A 22500-nucleotide genomic window follows, 5' to 3' on the forward strand; every position below is an offset into this window, starting at 1 on the left:
GATCGTAATCATGTTGGTTTGCGTGAGAATTGTACAGTTGCTCCACTGATCGAGCTTGCCAGATAAAAACCCGAGACAATCGATCCTTCTCTATTTCCGAACTAATAAATATTTCTATTGGCGATGGTAATTAACTGTCGTACAGGAGAAAAACTCATCTTTCAAAAATCGATCGATTTAAATGACCCTCAACTTGGTAAAAATTCCCAAACCCGGGAATTACTCATAAACATGGATGGCAAAAAAAAAAAAAACAAAAAAAAAAATAAAATTGAGTGACGGCAACTTCGTTCTTTCTATACTCCACAGGTAGGAGAAATGCGACAGTTGGCCGAAGACCGAACTACTCATCATTTACTAGGAGCATGGTGAGTCTTTAATATACAAGTAAGAAGCTAGTAGGGAGCAGGCACCGGTGTAAGATAAAGATCTGAACAAGTGTGTATGAAAGGTGCCAGACAAAGCAAAAAAGAAAAATACAAGAAAAAAAAATCATCCCAAAAATTCAGTCTACCTCGACTGGGGATTGAACCTCAGACCTTCTGATTTTAACAGAAGGTCTGAGGTATTTTTGGGATGATATTTTAAATTGTATTTTTATTTCTTTCTTGTTTTGTCTGGCACCTTTCATACACACTTGGTCAGATTTTTATCTTTAATACACACTACGGAGAAAATAAGAAATGAATCTTTAAAAAAAACGTCAGTAAAAAAAAAAAAAAAGAGCATAGAAACTTTGGAATGAAACAATAATTGCTACGAGTAATGGACGTTTCAGACACAAGACCCTTAGTCCGCAATATACAAGAGAAAAAAAAACAAACTGTACTAAACACCCCCCCCCTTTCCCCACCCCCACCCGGGGCTGAATAATCTTTATTGACGACCAGCATTTATTTAGGCTAAAATTTTAGATACCATCACTCTGAAACCAGAAGATCACTTGCACAATGTATGTATCTAGTCCTCTGGCGGACTGGTTTCACACTTCCAATGAGATTAGAACCAGTATTTTGACATCACACTATTGTTCCCTTTTCAGGTACCCTCCACCAGACGAAGACACACCTCTAGGGAGTGACGGCTACTACAGAGAGAACATCTTCAGCGGCCGACCAGGCACTGCCAACGTCAGATACGTCTCCAGCCCTCAAAGCTCCTCGCGAGAAGGGCGACCACCGTCCTCGCCTTCCAAACAAAAGCAGACCCAATCGTCGCGGCGTACGACCTACTCCCCTCATCGCCCTTCCTCTGTACGATTCACAAACGACAGAGGCGATGGTGTCTGGACCAATGATCAATAATAAGTAGTTCGCGAAGACTCATGTTTGAGAGTTTTTGACAAGATGAGGGTCGTTTAATGAAATAAATTAAAAGATAAATAAAAAAAATAAAATTCCCTTTATTCATGCCATAGCGGAAATTTGTCTATAGGGTATATTCCAAGAGAAGACTGGAATAACCCATGCGTTAGCCGCAGAGCAGCGCCGCAAATTGAGCTAGGGCGAGATGACTTACTCAAGGCCACAAAGCGCAGCGGGTATTCATACTCGGCACCTTTCAGGTATGAAGCAAAGACCGTACAGCTGACCCACGCGGTCCCATCGGTCGATATTAAATTTTGAAGGACGAGTTTTCTGGCCAAATCTACTTTTTACTTTTCCCAGTATCCAGAGTACGGCAGTTAACTGGTTAACATTAATGTAACCCCCCCCCCCTCCCCGAAGTAGAACCAATCTAAAGAGATGAGATACATATTTGTTATGCAGACCTGCCTAGTATTAAGAAAAATTCGTAGATTTACGAATATTTTACACCTCTTTGACTCAATAAATCTTGTTGAAAAGGAACGTTTAGTTTCTTACATCCTATATTCAGGACTTTGGAGCATTTTTGGACATGTTGGGGACAAATTAATGAGTATTTGTAAAGCTATTTATTGCGACTTTTTCTTCTCCCCCCCCCCCCCCTTTGGAAACTACGAATTTTTAACATTTATTTAAGTTGGCAGCTCTGTAAATTATATCATTTCGAAAGTTGAATCATTTATGGACTTTTAATTAATTTCAGGCTTGGTTGTCATTTTACATCTCGATTTAGTAACTTGCTAATGTTAAAAAGCTAATCGTTCAGTTCGACATGCACTCATTTTTACAGATCTGATAACCCAATTCCTTATGGCCTCTTTATTGAAATGGAAATCTCAAACTATGATGCAAAATATTGTCCATTACAACAATGTTAAACAAGGCCCGACGTGTACATATAATCAGGTCTGAGATCCGAACCAACTTGTGGGCCTAGTTTAACATTGCTGTAATGGACAACTTTTTGCTTCTCTTTTTTTTTTGAAATATCCATTACAATGACCCAATAAGGAATTGGGTTATCAGACCTGCATATAAGTGTACGTCGACAAGGCCCATAAATGCGTCCGGATGTCAGACCTGTATTTATGTACATGTCAGGTCAGTTAAACTCGATCCCATTACAAGCCGCACTTTGGACCAGCTCGTGTTTAAAAATGTGTCCAAATAACTTTTAAAATTTAAATTGAGTAAGAACCACGTGATGATCATGATTTGTGATCCCTTTTACATTGGTCAATTCAATGGACAGCTCTCATAGTTATCAAACTGTTTTCTACGCACGTAAAATGTATCTCTAGATATCAAATTGATCAACGGATTGTTAATCTGCGCATTACCAAACCAGTATTATTACTTTTATATTATTATTATTATTATTATTATTATTATTATTATTATTATTATTATTATTATTATTATTATTATTATTATTATTATTATCATTCTTCTTCTTGTTATGATTATTATTACTGTTATCACTATTATTTTCATAATTACTTATTACTACTACTATCATTATATTAATATTCTTCTTCTTATTATTATTATTATTATTATCATACTTCTTCTTCTTGTTATGATTATTATTACAGTATTACTGTTATCACTATTATTATTATTACTATTAACATTGTACTTACTATTAGCATTATTATAATTAGATTCATTATAAAAAATCATCATTATCATCATCATTATTATTATTATTTCTACTATTTTGGTTGTTGTAGCAAGATCATGTTATCCTTTAATTCCTTGTTTGCATTTCTACCCTACTGTACTATTGTAGTTATATAGTTCTTTACAAACCCACACGATGTAAGAATTTGTTGCATTACTTATGCATTGAGACATAGAGTAAAAATATTATATGAATCTATTGTTTACTTATATATTATCTTATATGGTTAAAGGCTAACTACTGCCTTATACATGACATGGCATTGGAAGTCTTAATAAATCATTTGATTTTTATTATGATAAACATTTACCGTATTCGTATCTTAATGAATTCCATTCTTTGTCAATCAATTTATTAAAATTCTGATAAATGTAACAGATCACTCCCGGGTGGGCATAGGGGTCCGAAAAAAACCAAGACCCCCTCTCCCCCAAAATAAAACAAAAACAATCCCAAACAACAGAAACAAACAAGCCCCCCCCCCCCCCCCCCCCCCAAAAAAAAAAAAAACAAACAACACAAAAAAAAAACAAAAAACAAAAAAAAAACAAACACAAAAAACAAACAAAAACAAAAAAACCAAAACTCTAAAAACAATAAATAATCAACCGAAAAACATTTAAAATCAAAATTAAATTCTTAAATTAATCATAGAAGGGACATTCTTGGACTATTCGGAACTAAACCGGCGTAGCGAGTGCATAATTGATACATAATCAAAACTGAAATTCCCGTATTAATAAAGAGCAAAGATTCCCTGAGCGCCGTTTTCCAACTACAAAATTTTGAATTTAACATGGAGTGCTGCTGTCAATTTTATAAAGACAGGTATCATTAGGCCATAAGCAGTTGATACAGGTGATAAACGACTAGTAACAAATTGCTGTGCCCCTTCCATAGATGATTGTTTATTAAGAATAATTCTGTCCAACTAAAAGAAAATACCTGTTGGACAAGAAGTTTTCACTGCCTATATTGATGTTTGGTATTGTTGTTCTTTCGTTATGGTATGATAGTCTATCAAAGAATAATTCCTGACAGACCTAACAGACCATGTTATCCAATCACTTTATGGATGGACAGAGGAAGTTGTTCAAAATGCCTTAGATAAATGTCCCTTTCCCAAAGGCATTACAAGTAGCCAAGCTACCAAGTCATGAGTAAGTTAACGATTTTGTTCTCAACCTACAGCGATTGAAAAACGACGTGGAAGAAAACAAAGCAAGATTTGTCCTAAGACTCTGAGGTCAGATCTTCGTTTTCTTCCACGTCGTTCGTCGAGGTAGGTTGGAACGTTATCCTTAACTTGCTACTGGCTCAAACCATCTTACCTAATGTGTGTTATGTTGTCCAAGACCATATTTCTGCACTAACGCGCCATTTAGGGTCCAAAGACCAAACTTCACCGCTGCGGGATCACTTGACAGCTTCTTCCAATTAAGAAAAAAAAAGAGCTTTTATATAGCTCAATATCCACTAAATGTGCTCAAAGCCCTTTACAATGAATCCCTATCCACAGCAACATTTAACATATAGGAAAAGATATGACACTAACGAAAATGTAAGACAAAATGGATTGGTTCAAATAGGAAACAAACGATTCCACGGGCAATCATGTGCCTATTTTGACATGACCTGAAAGTCTCATCCAGACTCGGACCTGGTACATTTGGGTCACAATCGAATGTCTTAACCACTTGGCCACCTCATCCCCCTCATCACCACATTTTAATTGACTTATTCCAAAGCCAAAGAGATGGCCCATGCCAGCAATACGTGGAGACTTGTGACGGCCCAATGTGCCAGTTGGCACAGGAAAGACTGAGCAACTAAGCAAATTCCAAAATAAAAATTGGTAAACAACAGATTTCTAAAGAAATATTTTATTAAATATTAGATGCAATGTATAAATTATTATATCATAGAAATATATCTTCAAAACAATGGGTTATAAAAGGGAAATCTATTAATAAACGTTATCCTGATCACATGCATAAATTATAGAAAATGACAACAACAAAAACCAACAAATCTTAAACAACAGGAGCGGAAAATATGTGTAACCAAAGCTAAACCATTTAGATAATTTGCTATAAGAGTAAACCCAAAATCATTACAATTTACTCACACTTTTAAGTCTTACTAAAGGCGTGAAATGAATGCATTATGGCAAAACTTGACCCATCTAGTCAATCTGGTATTATGTCGAGATGTAACAGATGAAGAGAATTCACTTTTATGTCTTCTACAGTAACCAATATAACAGCTTCAAAAAATACTAAATACAGAACATTTCAGGCTCAAAACCCTTCTTCAGCCATTAATAAAAAAAAAACAACCCAAAAAACCCCAGTTAAAACTTCAATACATCATGTTAAATCCAGGTAGACGGCATAAAAGTCTTGGCACGTCTATTTGGTGAAATACGAGGACAAAAAGTCATTTTAACTGGTTTAGTTACTGGCTGAAGAAGGGTGTTAGGTCCGAAACTCCATAATGTCCCAATGATCATAATGACTTAATCAAATTCAGGTTGTTTGTGATCATGAACACGACATTCACTCACATCAAGGGCAGCATTTTTTAAAGGTTTTTATTGTGCTTTCGTAGCTTTCAGGTCAGTAAAGAGGAAGAAAATGGGATAGTTTTAAAAATTCTAGATTTACATTTATTTTAAACCATACAGACAAAGGGGACGGGTCCCAAGAGGGAAAGGGCGTAGATTCCAATAGAAAATTATAAGTGTTCTTAGTTTTAAGTGATCTGTACTTAAAAATATGAATTTCCAGCTTGAGGTACATCCCTGACATAGTACTGGTCTGAGGTGATGAGCCGCGAATGAAAATGGCATATAAGATATATCGTCTCAAACTGAAGGTATGGGATTAGTAATATACTAAAAACCCATTGTCATCACAATTAAAACAATGACCAAATAACAACAACAACAAAAAAAAACATAAATAAATGTCAAAATACATTCTTTTTTTTTTTAATCATCGAATTATCAAAAAATTTCATACAATCAAACACCAAGAAAAGTAATTGTTGAAAAAAAAAAAAGGAATTTCTATGGCCACAGTGGGATCAAAATAATTGAAGAAAAAACAAACAAAAGGCCAATGATTTGTATTGTACTAAACAAAACAATAAAAGTACAAAAATGTTTATATTTATATATATATATATTTTAAACAGCGGTAAGAAAGAAAGCAAGAATATAATTTTTGTTAAAAACGAACAAAACAACGAGCTAGACTATTCAGTAAAAATCAAATAGTAAGTCATTGTATTAATGAGGACAAAACAATATAGGAGTATTGGATATTTTAACCAAAAAAAAAAAATAAAAATAAAAATATAAAAAGTGGTAAGCAAAAGGAATCAGCATCAACTATGAAGAACAAATGTCTCCCTCTTTTAGCTGCTTTGCAAAATTCCACGATCAAGGCATTCCTAGATGGAATATCCATCCAATGAATTGTCCATGTCCTCAGAAATGAACCATGCTGTCCACTTAAACTTAAATGCCAAAATAAGAGGCTCACACACACCAATCTCTCAGGTTATAGTGCGATATCTCAATTATTTTGTCCTCTCGCCTATTTAAAAGTATAAATAAATGCCCATTACAAAAAGTATAGAAAATTGAAAAGTTTTAAATCAAAGCTAATAATAATAAGCAGAAATAAAAATAAACACATAGAGAAGCGTAAGTGTTAGATGTGACCAGATTATCAACTACAATTGAGAACTAGACTTCATCTTGTGCTATACAATTAAGTATTTCTCATCAAAATACTGAAGATTGAGATACCAAAGAGAAGTCCAAAGCACACCAATTAAATTTTTCCATTTTAATTTCTCTCCTTCCTTGTTGAAAAGTATTGATTTGTATTGTAAACAAAACACAACCAAGAAATTGAAATTAATCTCATAGCACAACAATTATGACACGAAGCAAAAATGACAAAAGGAATATCATAAACATTTCTTGATTAACTAGAAACAGATGTAGAAATGCACGATTAAAAAAAAACAAACACTTTTTTTTCTTTTCGTTTTTTGTTTTATTTTGATCAGAGTAGAAAGTCCAGTTACTATAGCACATTAGCTGAGCTAGGCGTGTTTCATTTCTTTTTAAAGGTGATGTTTTGATGTGAAAGACAGAAAGTATATATCATAACTTATGAGAAAGTGTTGAGCAGGGCAAGAGATTACTTTCACAACGATGTTTCATTATATATTTTATTTTAAAATCATGATCCACAACCTCAATACTTTTCCAAGACCCACTTGGTGCCAAGAGGCCATGATAATAATCTGATAAAAGTAGTAATCAGTTCTTTCAGCAAATACATGGATTTCATTTCTTTATTTTTCCACATTCATTTGTAACCAGCGAAAACCAGGACAATCTATGTCGTTAAAAACTGTACTTTTAATTATACTCACAATTCACTGAGGCAAACATTACAGGGATTGTGACAATAAAAAGTTCAATGTTCAACCTTTAATCTCTGGAATAAATCCAGTTTTGAAAACGAATTGAACTCTGTTCAAAATTCTTTCATATTGTATCATTTAGAGATAATGGGTTTTAAAACCCTTTAAATGCTCTGTGAAACTTTCTCGAAACATTCTATCGTATTGTTTGGTTAATTTACAATGACTCTGACTAAAGACATCTATAAATGTAAACTCACCATGAGTAGAATAACTTAGCTGAAAAACAGCACCGTCATTTCTTTGATATTATAACTTCTAGCCAAGTGTGTAGATTTTGTATCAAACACCCTTTCCAAAAAAAAAAAAAAAAATTTAAAAAACAAACCCTAGCTAAATGTGTGAGTCACTGTAAACTAAAAATAGCCTTTTTCCAGAACAAACGCAATTGGAAAATCAAAAACATTGTAGAAATCTGATGGTTGTTAAAGGATGTAAATTACAGTTCTGCTTGAAAATTTTTTTAAAAAGTAACTATCTTCAATGCTACAGATGACATGTTTGTTAGTATTAGTAATATTGCCTGAGCATAGAAACCATCAAGGTGTACCGTTAGCTGTTAGTTATTTAAATATAGACCCAGATTGATGACCAGAAGTATACAAAATAACTAAAATATCAGTGCAACAAACAACAAAAGCACCACCTGCTATAAATCGTACTTGCTATGGTACTCGTTAGCATGTCACAACATTCCTCCTAAAACTCACACCAACCATAATCTCCACGTAATGAGTTTATAAACAACTCTCTTTGAGGTAACAAAAGTGATAGTAGTAGCTTTAATTCCATTTGGCAATCATGGAAATTCTTACAAAATATAATAGAGTAATATGTATTGCTAAAAGAAAAAAATAGATCAACACTCTTAAATGAGTGAGAGTATGATCAGGTCTAGTAGACTGATCACAACACAATAATACAAAGTTTTTTCGAACATGATAAGATGGAAAGGTGTTGAGCTATACATTGTAAAGCATTTCAAGTACATTTCAGAAGATCCTCGTAGTAAATTATGAAACCATAATAAGATTTCATGAGCAGTGAAATAGTCAAATTTGTGATCGATGGCAGTGATGATGGGTTTAAAGATGGACAGAAAATCAGATCAAATAATTTTTTTTCTGCATCCGATATCAACATCTTCTTGCAGATGACTGAATACCTACGGGTATCTGAGACTCTGACTAAAAACAAACTTGGAAGATGAAATTACTAACCTTGTGAAAACAGGTAATAAGCTGCCAATAAAATCTCTGGAAAATTATTTCAATTACAGAACAACAGAGTGTTTCTTTAGGCTTATTTTTCAATTTCTTTTAGTCTTCTATTCACTGTAATCATGTTATGATCAAAGTATATTTTCATGAATTGTATTATATTATCTCACGTCAAAGCAAAACTATAAAAAAAGTTTTTCCACTAATAACTACATATTCATGATTAGATATATCTAGTTTTAAAATTACAACAGTCACAATCAATGAAAATAACAAATTGCAATATGGGTGTAAAAATAATGGCCTAAATAGATACAATATGTTGCGATTTCCTGATACACTCTACTGATGAGAGAGATCGGATGTTCCGGTATATCACTCTTGACTAATATCCCTCAGAAACAAGAGTCAGCAGTAGTTTTTTATAGTCACCAGAGACATCTCCCTGTGGACAAATAGGTATATATATATATATATTGTATTCAGCTCCGCTTTCAGAAGATTTAATTTTAAAAATCAAGGCTTTTATGTAAATCAATCAATCAATCTATCTATCTATCTATCTATCTATCTATCTATCTATCTATCTATCTATCTATCTATCTATCATCTATCTATCTATCTATCTATCTATCTATCATCTATCTATCTATCTATCTATCTATCTATCTATCTATCTATCTATCTATCTATCTATCTATCTATCTATCTATCTATCTATCTATCTATCTATCTATCTATCTATCTATCTATCTATCTATCTATCTATCTATCTATCTATCTATCTATCTATCTATCTATCTATCTATCTATCTATCTATCTATCTATCTATCTATCTATCACTATCTATCTATCTATCTATCTATCTATCTATCTATCTATCTATCTATCTATCTATCTATCTATCTATATCTATCTATCTATCTATCTATCTATCTATCTATCTATCTATCTATCTATCTATCTATCTATCTATCTATCTATCTTATCTATCTATTACTATCTATCTATCTAACTATCTATCTATCTATCTATCTATCTATCTATCTATCTATCTATCTATCTATTCTATCTATCTATCTATCTATCTATCTATCTTCATCTATACTATCTATCTATCTATCTATCTATCTTATCTATCTATCTATCTATCTATCTAATATCTATCTACTATCTATCTATTAATCTATCTATCTATCTATCTATTCTATCTATCTATCATCTATCTATCTATCTATCTATCTATCTATCTATCTATCTACTATCTATCTATCTATCTATCTATCACTATCTATCTATCTATCTATCTATCTATCTATCTATCTATCTATCTATATCTATCTATCTATCATCTATCTATCTATCTATCTATCTATCTATCTATCTATCTATCTATCTATCTATCTATCTATCTATCTATCTATCTATCTATCTATCTATCTATCTATCTATCTATCTATCTATCTATCTATCTATCTATCTATCATCTATCTATCTATCTATCTATCTATATCTATCTATCTATCTATCTATCTATCTATCTATTATCTATCTATCTATCTATCTATCTATCATCTATCTATCTATCTATCTATCTATCTATCTATTCTATCTATCTATCTATCTATCTATCTATCTATCTATCTATCTATCCTATCTATCTATCTACTATCTAATCTATCTATCATATCTATCTATCTATCTATCTATCTATCTATCTATCTATCTATCTATCTATTATCTATCTATCTATCTATCTATCTATCTATCTATCTATCTATCTATCTATCTATCTATCTATCTATCTATCTATCTATCTATCTATCTATCTATCTATCTATCTATCTATCTATCTATCTATTTTATCTATCTATCTATCTATCTATCTATCTATCTATCTATCTATCTATCTATCTATCTATCTATCTATCTATCTATCTATCTATCTATCTATCTATCTATCTATCTATCTATCTATCTATCTATCTATCTATCTATCTATCTATCTATCTATCTATCTATCTATCTATCTATCTATCTATCTATCTATCTATCTATCTATCTATTACTATCTATCTATCTATCTATCTATCTATCTATCTATCTATCTATCTATCTATCTATCTATCTATCTATCTATCTATCTATCTATCTATCTATCTATCTATCTATCTTTATCTATCTATCTATCTATCTATCTATCTATCTATCTATCTATCTATCTATCTATCTATCATCTTCTATCTATCTATCATCTATCTATCTATCTATCTATCATCTATCTATCTATCTATCTATCTATCTATCTATCTATCTTCTATCTATCTACTCTTCTCATCTATCTATCTTCTATCATCTACTCATCTATCTATCTATCTATCTCTCTCTCTCTCTCTCTCTCTCTCTCTCTCTCCTCTCTCTCTCTCTCTCTCTCTCTCTCTCTCTCTCTCTCTCTCTCTCTCTCTCTCTCTCTCTCTCTCTCTCTCTCTCTCTCTCTCTCTCTCCCCAGAAAGAAAATCTTTTTACCTGAATGTAGCTTTCCAAGCTCTTCCCATACTTCTGTTGGAATGCTCTCTTGATATTCTTCATGTCTATTTCACATCGAGACACAGTGATACGGATCAGCATTCTATCCTTTGTTCCTAATCCCTGTTTCATATCAAATAAAAAATAAAATTATTTTCAAGCAATAATGATATCTTTTAATTAGAGGCAGTTGCCATCATCATTTTTTTTTTTTCAAATGGCACCCATCACATCAAAGTGGTATTATGCCAGGACGAACCCCTCAATGAAAACTGAATTCATAAATACAAATAGGAAAATTGGGGTTAATTTCATTTGGATGTGGTGGAGAATAGATACAAATTCTGACATTGCAAAAAATAAAAAAAATTATATTTCTCACCATATTAATTCTAAATATTCACCTTTTGGGATCCGATTAATCCGGACATAATACTATTTTAGTGGGTCAAAAAAACATTCCATTATTGGAACAATTTACCGGTTGGTTTCAAGCTTCAGAGCAATATTGAGAGCATAAAGATGTACTACAGACTATCAAGGAAGTACACCACGATTATTTTCTATCTCCTTTGGATATGCCCAAAGACAGTAATACTCTGTTTGAATGAGTCAGACTGTTTATATGAAGAAGAGGAAAAAGTGTCATGAATTACACACATACACGTTGATGGCAACTGATGAAAACAAAAATATCAATCAAAAATTAAAGAGCTCAATGGGTTTTTATTATCTTTGCACATGTAAAGATATATGCTAACAATGAATGTTGAATGTTTCATGATATGACAACATATAATGTGATGTGGAGAAATGTCTATACAAATTTGTCAAATTTGTATGCCAAATCTTAAGAAGATCATAGAAGAAAAGAGGAGAGAGTAGGGTAAAACGGATGTAAATGAATTCTTTTTCCGATTGGATGTGATCACTTCCTCTGCACTGTTGTAAACAAAGAAAGTTTGCTGATAGGCAATAAAAAACAAACTGGTGTGAATGAGCTTGAAAGAAAAATACAATTGATTTGTTTTGTTTTTAAGGGTTTTACGGCGCTTGCAACACAGTTAGGTCATATCAGCGCCAGAAAAAATGAAGAAAATTGGATAGTCAAAACATTCTAGATGTACAATTAGAAAGACTTGAGAGAAATAGGACAAAGGGGAATGGTTCAAATAGGGAACATATGTAGATTCCAAGAGCACATATATCAGTGTACTTAGTTTGAGATCACCTAAAAGTCTCACCCAGAGACCAGTACAAGATTCCACTAAGACGAATATACTCAAATGTTTACAAATCAAATATTAAAAAAAAAAAAAAAATACCAGTACATAATAGAGAGATGATAACCAAAAAAAAAAATCATCTCGACTGTGTTCCTCCCAGCCAAGTTCTTCGGCCAGGGTCAGGACAAAACTAAGTAATCTCATTCTAAAACAAAGACAGAAAGCAATTGGAAAACAGGTATAGCGGTATAGAAGACACAGCAAGTACCTCCCAGCCCACTATGGGAGGTCGGAAACCCAACCAAGGAAAAATCGTATCAAAAATATCAGCTGATATGAAGAGAAGAACTTGGGATCAAAAATAATAAGAAACTTGAGTTAAAGCCTATCAATAAATAATTAAATAACAAGGATCATAAATCAAAGCAAGGTGAGTGATTTTAAGACATTTACTTACCTTCATGGATCCATGGAAGCAATCAGCAAAGTACTCATGTTTATTTTGAACAACTCTCACTGAAAACAATTGAATATGGAAAAAGATAATTCAATGCTATTTGAAATTATAAGCAGTGACACCAGTATTAAAGTTTAAAGACTAAAAATGAAGTCAAACAACTTAAAACACATTTTAAACATTTAATATTCTCAATGCTCCATACACATTCGTTCCTGTATAATTCTACTTTTGAAAAGTGGGCTCAATTGATTCCTGTCAGAAACAACATGAGAAAGTTCTATAGTCTGAAATCCCTTTTCCTCATTTACAATTTATTATGTACGCATCAAATTTAATACATACATATTAGTCCTTCTGCCCACGGAGCCAGAGTTTATCCTGGTTTCTATATATAAGCAGAAGATAGCAATTGCTTGCTACCCTATGAATAGGATAGTAGTTTACTGTAAAGCACTTTCCTCCAGATCTAACAGACTCAGCTATCTAATATATGCTGGGTGGACAAGAGGCAGAGCTGCCTACTTGAAATTTCAAAAATTTCTAAGAAAGGAAATGAAAAGGTCACAATAAATAGCATGACTAATCAATTATTTACCCTCAGAATGATCACAAATGCTTCTAAGTCCTAAATACAGTTGTTAAGCAACATGCAAAACTTTCCTTTTCAACAAGATTTATTGAATCAAAAATGTCTATGCAGTTCTGTAACTGGAGCCAAAAATTCGTAATTCTACTAATTTTTCTTAACACTAGGCAAGTCTGAGAGAGGGTCACAAAAAAATCTCAACTTAACACTGGATCTATTCTATTCCCTTTGGGTGTAAAACAAATGCTCAACTGAGCTACCAGGACTCCCACAAATACATAGTTCATAGTATTTAATACAAACGAAGATCTTTGGATGACTTTGAAAGTAAAAAAAAATAAAACTTGACATGATCTGATCAGTTCCCCTCTTACCAATGGCAAGCATTCCATCCTCCAAGTATCCAGACATCTCACTTTTAATGGTAGACTGGATATCTCTCTTCGAAATCTTCACGTATTCATTAAAAACTGCTCTAAGCTGCTCGTGACTTTGGGATGCCAAGATCATGTTAAAAGTACTTTCATCTGTACCCCATTTCTTAGGACCTGCTTGATACAGTGACTGCAAAAGGTGTTACATTGAATAAAAATGGTTAAACTACAGTAAATGATATAGGATATCTTACATAATAAACAAAAAAAAAAAAAACAAAAAAAAAACAAACATAGGCTTTTATATAATACAGCATCCGCTAATGTGCTAGAATTTTATAAAGGGTCCCCAGCCAACAACAACAATAAAATTTAGCTTTTATATAGCACAATATCCACTAAACATGCTCAAGCGCTTTACAAGGGGTCCCTGGCCAACAGCAACATTTAACATTTAGGATGGGACATGACACGTGTCACGAGATATTACAATTTTTTTAAAGACAAAGACAACGCGGGCAGGTACTCATTTTATACCTGAGTACGGAGAGAGAATGTGAGTAAAGAGCCTTCTCCATGGATTCAACTATGCACAGAGCGAGGCCCGAACCCAGGACCTTCCCATCCAAAAGTGAGTGTCACACCACTAGACCACATAGCCGCACAAACATATGTAGGACAACACATTATGATGTGGCAGAGGACAGTTGAAGAGGAGGTCAAAAGGTGGAAGGAGTCCTGGGGTTATGCACTGATTGTTCTATGATTGAAACACATGGAGATCCTACATTGCTGCCCCGAACACTAGTCGGAGTAAAAGGCAGTAAGTAAATTAAGTACAAGACATGATGCTTGGAAGGTGCTATTACAATATTTTTACCCCGACAGAAGTAACCCTGTTACTGGCCGGGTACTCATTTTACACATAAATATGGTGGGAGTATTTAAAAAAGAGCCTTCCCAAGAGACATTACATTGCCTCACCCACAGAGAGACTCGTTTTTGAATCGGAAGGTACTGGGTTTGAGCCTCGGAAAAGGCTCTTTACTCACATTCTCTCACCATACTCAGGTGTAAAACTGAGTACCTGGCCATTAACAGTGTTGTATCTGTCGGAAAAAAAATTGCAATATCGCCTAACAGGCGTCATGTCTCGTTCTACATGTTAAGTGTTGCTGTCGGTCAGCGACCCCTTGTAGAGCGCTTCGAGCATGTATAGTGGATATTGCGCTATATAAACACTCAACTTAAACGCTCAACAGGTCACGAGCCAAGGTAAGAATAATAATGCTGCAAGTTCACATTAATTCTAAAAACAATTCACTCCATATACAGAAACTTTCTCAAAATTCAACTGTAAGCATATAGAGGTCGCTTAAAGGAGGAATTATATTTTCTTTGTATAAGTTCACCTAAAAATTATAAGAAGTAGAATTAAAATTCAAAACCATGTACATGAATCCTTTAAAGTAAATTAATATGAATATTTATATTGAATATTCCCTCAGAATTACCATGCATGCTCAATGCACATTAGAATGCCACATGCATTCCTTCAGCAGGCCAAATGTAATTTATGATTTGACTCCATATCCTTATTGTGTACTTACTTGAGCATCTGTTGAAGCTTTAGCCATGTCAACAGCTTGACTTTCTTGCCTAAAGGCCTGAAAACAAAAGGGGAAAACATTGATTGTATAAGAATAAAAAAAAACAAACAAAACCAAACAAAACCAAAAAGAAAAAAACCCAGAAACGAAGAACATATTAATAATTGTTTTTATGGACATTCGTTATTCCTTGTTCTTTTTTTTTTTGTTTTGTTTAAAGTTTGCCCATATCATCTATCAAAACATTATATTTAGACACAATAAACAACTCTGCTGTGTGTGAAAAACTTTTGTGAAGATTTGTGATTACTTGAGTTAGAGTTAAGGACTAATAAACCACCAGCTGATGTCAAGAGTAGAACAAATAATATCAGTACAGTCCACTCCGTATAATCACAACTCGGTTAATCGCAACATTTCCCAAGAAACAGAATTAATTTTATATAACAGTCACTAGTTAATTGCCTTAAGCTTCGGTTAATCACAACAAATCTTTGACCTCAAAAAGTGGCAAATTTAAAAAATCAAACAAACAAAATCTCATGATTAAATTTTATCATCAGTGAAATCATGACAGGTTGAAGAATCGAGAGTGGGCAGGGTTTAATGCTACTACAGTAGTGTGTCACCATCCTATTAGAGACAAAAGAGGCTTTGCAGTATAGGTTTGTGAGGTCATCAGTGACCATCATCTCGATAGAATGCGCTTGGCCAAGGAGTTCACAACATTGCCATCCGGAAGTATAACGGACCAACACACAAACTCTGTGTAACCATGAACTTTTATAGTCTGGTTAATACAGTTTAGTGAGAACAACTCACAAACGCGGATGGCAAAAACAATAACATAGGCCTGAGTGACGTCATCTGCATACTATCTATACGAGGCAAGGGGACTGGGCATAGTCTTGACAACAGATAGATAATGGCAGTTGTAAAGAAGGACTGAGCAATATCTTTTGTTTTGGGACTGACAACTGTGTATTGTGACCAATGGGTTTGGTGAGAGCTTATTGTCTCTCATCATGGCTAACCTCTATGACTCTTACAAAAAATTGAGAACAAAAAGTGAATGTTAATATAATCTGAATAAGATGTCGGCTTGCATCAAAGTTGCTTTTGCTTGCCAAAACCTACACAGGCCTGCCAGTATATGGTTTTTGTTTCAAGGACTAGGAACAATGTTTGCAACAACTGGATTGAGTTTACCTCATAGGTGTTAAATGTTGCAGTTGTCACCAGGAAACTCAACTTCGGTTTATTGCAACATTTTTGCTGATCCCAAGGTGTTGCAATTATCCGGAGAGGACTGTATTACAAAATATTTGCCCAGCAAATTCTACTTCAGTCTTAAAATTAATTCACACCAAATGGGCATATTTCCAAATTACATGCCTGACACGAAACCACAAACACAATTTACTGCAGCAATTCTACTTTTCATACTCACTGCCAACATTGACACCAGAAGTCTTTTAAAGTGTCCCGAAGTTTCACTGATAACATCCTTCTCCAAATCACGATGGTACACTTGTTATAGAAATAAAAAAGGATTAATAATAGTGATGATGATGATGATAATAATAATAATAAAAACAATAATAATAATAATGATGATGAAGAGGATGAGGATGATGATGGTGGTGGTGGTGGTGGTGTTACAATATTATTATGTATAATTTTTTCGTCTATGTGAGGTGATAGCCTTTTGCATAACAGTTATTATAATAATAAACGGCTTTTCTATAGCACCATATTCCATATCTAAACCAACTCAAAGCGATTAACAATAATATAACTACAACCACTCAAACATACAACATAAAACTAAAACTCGCAAACATAATAATTAAATTAATTATAAGATGTTCCACATCAAAATGGAATGTTTTAAGATATCTTTTAAAGAATTCTGCGTTATCACTGCATCCGATCTGTCTTGGATGGAGTTTCAGAAAAGGGCTGTCAAATATTCAAATGATTGCTTGCTGATTTTGCATGTCAGTTTTGGCATTATAAGATTATCAGATTACAATCATTGGCTTCTGGCTGGCATAGAATGCAGTGATTTATTAAAAACAATAGTACAGATTTTGTTTTCTGTATGTTTAACAGGTAGCCAATGGAGTTTTAATTTAATGGCGATAAAGAGAGGACTTCTTTCTCTTCCACCTCTCTTTCCTTTCCAGTGTTAAACTTTACTTACTCTTTTTGTATGTCTCCTTGATCTCATTAACTTCAGCATTTGTTTTAGTACACAAAATCTCAATCAATGTTGCTTCATCAGTTCCTGCACCCTAAAAATAAAAATAGCAGTGATCAATAAACATTCTGACTTCTGAACAGACCACCACCAGACAACCAGCCAGAAATTTTGCCTGCAAGGAATGAGCTACCAATTAGCTGTGATCCACCATCGATAGCAGAGATTGTGGGTGCCATTAACAAGATGAAAAGGGGGAAAGCTGCTGGACCAGACCAGATTCCACCGGAGGCTCTAAAAGTTGATGCGGAAAGAAATGCTGAGGCCCTGCACCCACTATTTGAGAGAATCTGGAATGACGGGATATTCCCAAAGGATTGGAAGGAAGGACATCTTATCAAGCTTCCAAAGAAAGGGGACCTCAGTAATTGTAATAATTATCGAGGCATCACTCTTCTTTCTATCCCAGGAAAGGTTTTCAACCGTATTATTTTAGAGAGAATTAAGAATGCAACAGATGCTAAACTGCGGGACGAACAGGCAGGTTTTCGGAAAAACCGTTCAACCACCGACCAGATTGCCTCTCTGCGAGTCATAGTGGAACAGTCTATAGAATGGAACTCTCCTCTTATTGTCAACTTTCTGGATTACGAGAAGGCTTTCGACAGTATTGACAGAGCAACATTGTGGAAAATTCTGGCACATTATGGACTCCCTGAAAAGATAGTAAACCTCATTAAGGAAATGTATGAAGGATCAAGTTGCAGGGTTGTACATGAAGATCAGCTGACTGACAGCTTTGAAATTAAGACTGGTGTCAAGCAGGGATGCTTGCTCTCTCCATTCCTGTTCATCCTTGCCATTGATTGGCTAATGAAGGAAACCTCCAAAGGGAGAAGAAATGGGATACAGTGGACCCCTGGACACAGTTGGATGATCTGGATTTTGCAGATGATCTGGCTCTTTTGTCCCACACCCAGGACCAGATGCAAACAAAAACCACAATTATAAACAGCCTCTCGGAATCAATTGGTCTAAGAATACACCCTGCAAAGTCAAAGGTCTTGAGGATAGGTACGCGTCAAAGGGAGCAGATCAAAGTAAAAGATCAGGAACTCGAAGATATAGACACTTTCTGCTATCTCGGAAGTATAATTGACAAGGATGGAGGCACGGAAGCAGAGGTGAAAGCACGAATAGGAAAGGCACAGGCTGCATTCACATCTTTGAACAGAGTTTGGAGAACTAAAGATATCTCCCTTCAACTAAAGCTAAGACTTTTCAACTCAAACGTGAAGTCTGTCCTACTGTATGGATGTGAAACTTGGAACGCATCACAGGCATGTATAAGGAGGGTACAGATTTTTGTAAACAGGTGCATGCGTAAGCTACTCAGAATAAAATGGATGGATAGAATAAAAAATGAAGAAGTATGGAAAAGAACACAGCAGAAACCAGTAGGAGAGGATATAGGAAGAAGACGATGGAGGTGGATTGGACACACGCTTAGAAAGAATGACTCAACTATAACAAAGAAAGTATTGGACTGGAACCCTCAGGGCAGAAGATCAAGGGGAAGGCCACGAGGAACATGGAGAAGAATTAAAGAAGCTGATATACAGAGAAGTGGTAAGACCTGGAATGAGATAAAAAAGTTGGCTCAGGATAGAGAAGGATGGAAACTGTTTGTCTGTGGCCTATACCCTGACCCAGGGTGAAAAAGGCAATGATGATGATCAATAAACATTCTGAAGCGATTTTTAAAATACAAATGGAATGATCTAAAGACTGATCCCTTTTTTTTCAGCATTTAAAAATACTGTATTTGGATAAAAGGAATCCCTAACATATGAGGAAGAATGTTAATATCAATATTTATTTTGAAATATCGATTGTAATGGGAACTTAGATCGTCAGACTGACATGTGAAAAACTGAGTTTAAGTCTCTTGTAAAATACACTTCCAAGCTACCTGTCGAAAAAGCAGTGATTGGATTACATAAATGAGCCATGACAAAGAGTACAAGTACTTTAATAATAGATCAGCATCTTATCCAAAGAGTAGCAAGTAATTGATATTGTACATTCTATGCTACAGATACAGGCTTAAAACTTAGGCTCCATGAGTTTTATGCGTCTTTAAGGATAACGACTAAATATTTTGAACATAAAAATTTGATAAACGTTTATAATTTGATCTGATGTTTGGCCAAGTTATTATTGTCATATTCTAGTGCATTTTATCAACTACCTTCACTTTGATACCAAATTTGAAACTAGGAGCTTGACTCTTTTATAAAAAAATGTTCTCTAAAAATCAGATGAACAATGAAGCAATGAGACAAGTATTTTTTAAAACTCCCCCCCCCCCTACCAAAAAAAAATCCACTTTCTACAGCTAAATAAAAAAAAAAGGTTTTGCAATTGGTAAAATTGTACCATCCATATTGGACTAATGGAAAGAACAATGTATACTCTTTTGAAAGATAAATAAATTCTCTTCCTTACCTTCATAGCACCTCGTAGCTCGTAACAGTCAAACTCTCTTGGACTCATCATAAGAGCAATGATTGCATCTTCAAATCTACCTCCAAGTTCAGATTTCAGATCTCTGATCAAATCCTAAAATTCAGTATATAATAATGTAAAGCTTTTATGTTTGTTTTTAAGGGTTTTACAGCTCTTGCGACACATTTAGGTCATATCAGTGCCATTAAAAAGGAAGAAAAAATGGGATAGTAAAAAGTTCTAAAATTACATTTAAAGTAGCCAAGAAAAAGGAAGACAAGGGGGAATTAGTTCAAATAGGGGACCGATGTAGATTCCAAGAGCACATGATCAGTGTACTTAGTTTGAGACCAGCTAAATGTCTCATCCTGACACAAGCACAGCTCCCCACTTAGAGGAACACACTCAAATGCTTACAAATCATATAGATGTAAAACAAAAATAATACAATACATAACAGAGAGATTATTTACAAGAAAAAAATAGCATCTCCCAAAACTCTAACTCTACATTTGACTATTTCCTTCCTAGGACCAGGACAAAACCAAGTAATCTCATTCCATAACAAAGACAGAAAATATGTTGGAAAACAGATAAAGGGGGATAGAAGACACCGTAAGTGCCTCCCTGCCCACTATGGGAGGTCAGGTACCCCACCCAGATAAAGCTTTTATTAAAAAATTGCAGACAGACTAATAACAAATGTAGAGAAAGCATCTCTTATAAATGGTGTAAAACCTAAAACTTATAAGCAGGATCTTTTAAAATACATTTTCAGAGTACCCCCGATTGTTTTATGATGAAAAATTCCATGGCAGTAAAATATACTGAGATGAACATAGAAAACTGTGTACGGAATGAATGAAGACAACGCCCCTTGTTTTTGATTTTAGACATTCAATTTGTGATAAGTTACCACTAAATTGTCTCTTATGGACAAAAAAAAAAATGTTTGTATATCGGTAAGAATCATATGCGTTGGAGAACTGGTGATAATTTTGCTGAAATGCATACCATCAATAAAATAAACTTACCTTTCCAAAGCAGACTTTGTACATTTGCTTGATATCCATACGTTGCTTATTGGATCGTCTACCCAATATATTAATAATGGCTTGTTCATCAGTACCTGCCAGTGACAGATATTGCAATTTTTATTGAAAGAATGAGGCATAAAAATAAAATTTAAATTAAAAAACAAAAACAAACAAACAAACAACAAAACGAATACTACCAATTAAAAACTCTGTATCATAATTGACCCCATACAACGACGTAGCTCAGTGGTTTGTCTTGTAACAAAAATCAAGCAATGTTTAGCATGGCCAGTGGTTGAATGGATGACAGTGACCATGGAAAATTCCGGTCTTGTCTTTAAGTAAGCAATTTACACACATTACCGTAATCTACTCAGGTGCAAATGAGTACCTTGCTGTTGGATATTGTAAGAGTGTTAGCACAAAAGGATGCCTAACAGGACAGGCCACCATTACTGGAAATAATAGTTCCATACAGCTTGCTAAGGAAATAAATGAAATATTGTAAAGTGCATTGAGCATGGTAACGCAATGGAAATGCTCTATGTAAAAATGTTCATATTCATTTTGTTTTAACCATAACAATAAATCTTATCTTTAATCTGCAACAAGGATGACTTACCAAATCCCTTCATAGCTTTCCGTAGAATTTGAACATCAGATTCAGCACTAAAATTTGCAGCTGGCTTTAATGTTGGTTCATCCTGGTGGAATAAAGTAAAAAAAAAACAATCAAACTAACTGCTGGCAATTTCATTCACACTCCTGAATAAAAAAAATAAATAAAATATAATAAAATGAACAAAAAACAAATTGGAAACTAGGAAAACTGGAACCAGTATTCATTGCTCCAAGAATATTTTTAATTGGTTATATATTTATTTCGGGGTCCCGATAGCTCAGTTAATAGAGCACTCGCTTCACATGCAAAGGGACTGTGATCGATCCCGGGTGCAGTTGAGATTTTTTTCTGACCCCCTAGCCACCCAGCAGTGAATGGGTAGCTGAGTCTGTTAGATTTGGTGGAAAGTACTTTGCGATAGACGTGCCCTATCCAAAGGATAGCAAGCAATTGCTATTGTCCGTTTCACGCTATAGAAACTTGGATAAACTCTGGCTCCATGCGCGAATGGCTCTGAAAGACTACTTTATATATCTATTTATCTTTAAATTTTATTTATATATGTATGCT

General features: G+C 34.1%; 2 protein-coding genes across 3 annotated transcripts in view; one reads left to right on the top strand and one right to left on the bottom strand.

Moving 5' to 3' along the window:
* Positions 1 to 3526, top strand: part of LOC144973397 (protein SPMIP2-like) — a 14712-nt gene extending 11186 nt beyond the window's left edge. Inside the window, exons 3-4 of the mRNA XM_078915769.1 lie at positions 310 to 368; positions 1043 to 3526. Coding sequence (XP_078771895.1) covers positions 310 to 368; positions 1043 to 1304 — 321 coding nt within the window. The 3' untranslated portion in view covers positions 1305 to 3526. The remainder of the gene's footprint in view (positions 1 to 309; positions 369 to 1042) is intronic.
* A 1392-nt stretch (positions 3527 to 4918) lies between these two features.
* Positions 4919 to 22500, bottom strand: part of LOC144973399 (annexin-B12-like) — a 28789-nt gene continuing 11207 nt past the window's right edge. For both annotated transcript variants that reach the window (XM_078915772.1, XM_078915771.1), the window contains 10 exons: positions 21931 to 22012; positions 21306 to 21400; positions 20272 to 20385; positions 17767 to 17857; positions 17011 to 17090; positions 15561 to 15617; positions 13951 to 14140; positions 12988 to 13046; positions 11305 to 11427; positions 4919 to 9222 (listed from right to left, as the gene is read on the bottom strand). In XM_078915772.1, coding sequence (XP_078771898.1) covers positions 9163 to 9222; positions 11305 to 11427; positions 12988 to 13046; positions 13951 to 14140; positions 15561 to 15617; positions 17011 to 17090; positions 17767 to 17857; positions 20272 to 20385; positions 21306 to 21400; positions 21931 to 22012 — 951 coding nt within the window. In that variant the 3' untranslated portion in view covers positions 4919 to 9162. The remainder of the gene's footprint in view (positions 9223 to 11304; positions 11428 to 12987; positions 13047 to 13950; positions 14141 to 15560; positions 15618 to 17010; positions 17091 to 17766; positions 17858 to 20271; positions 20386 to 21305; positions 21401 to 21930; positions 22013 to 22500) is intronic.

This window comes from Berghia stephanieae, chromosome 5, assembly GCF_034508935.2.
Source record: "Berghia stephanieae isolate SIO BIC M18660-M18661 chromosome 5, UCSD_Bste_1.3, whole genome shotgun sequence".
Classification (NCBI taxonomy): domain Eukaryota; kingdom Metazoa; phylum Mollusca; class Gastropoda; order Nudibranchia; family Aeolidiidae; genus Berghia; species Berghia stephanieae.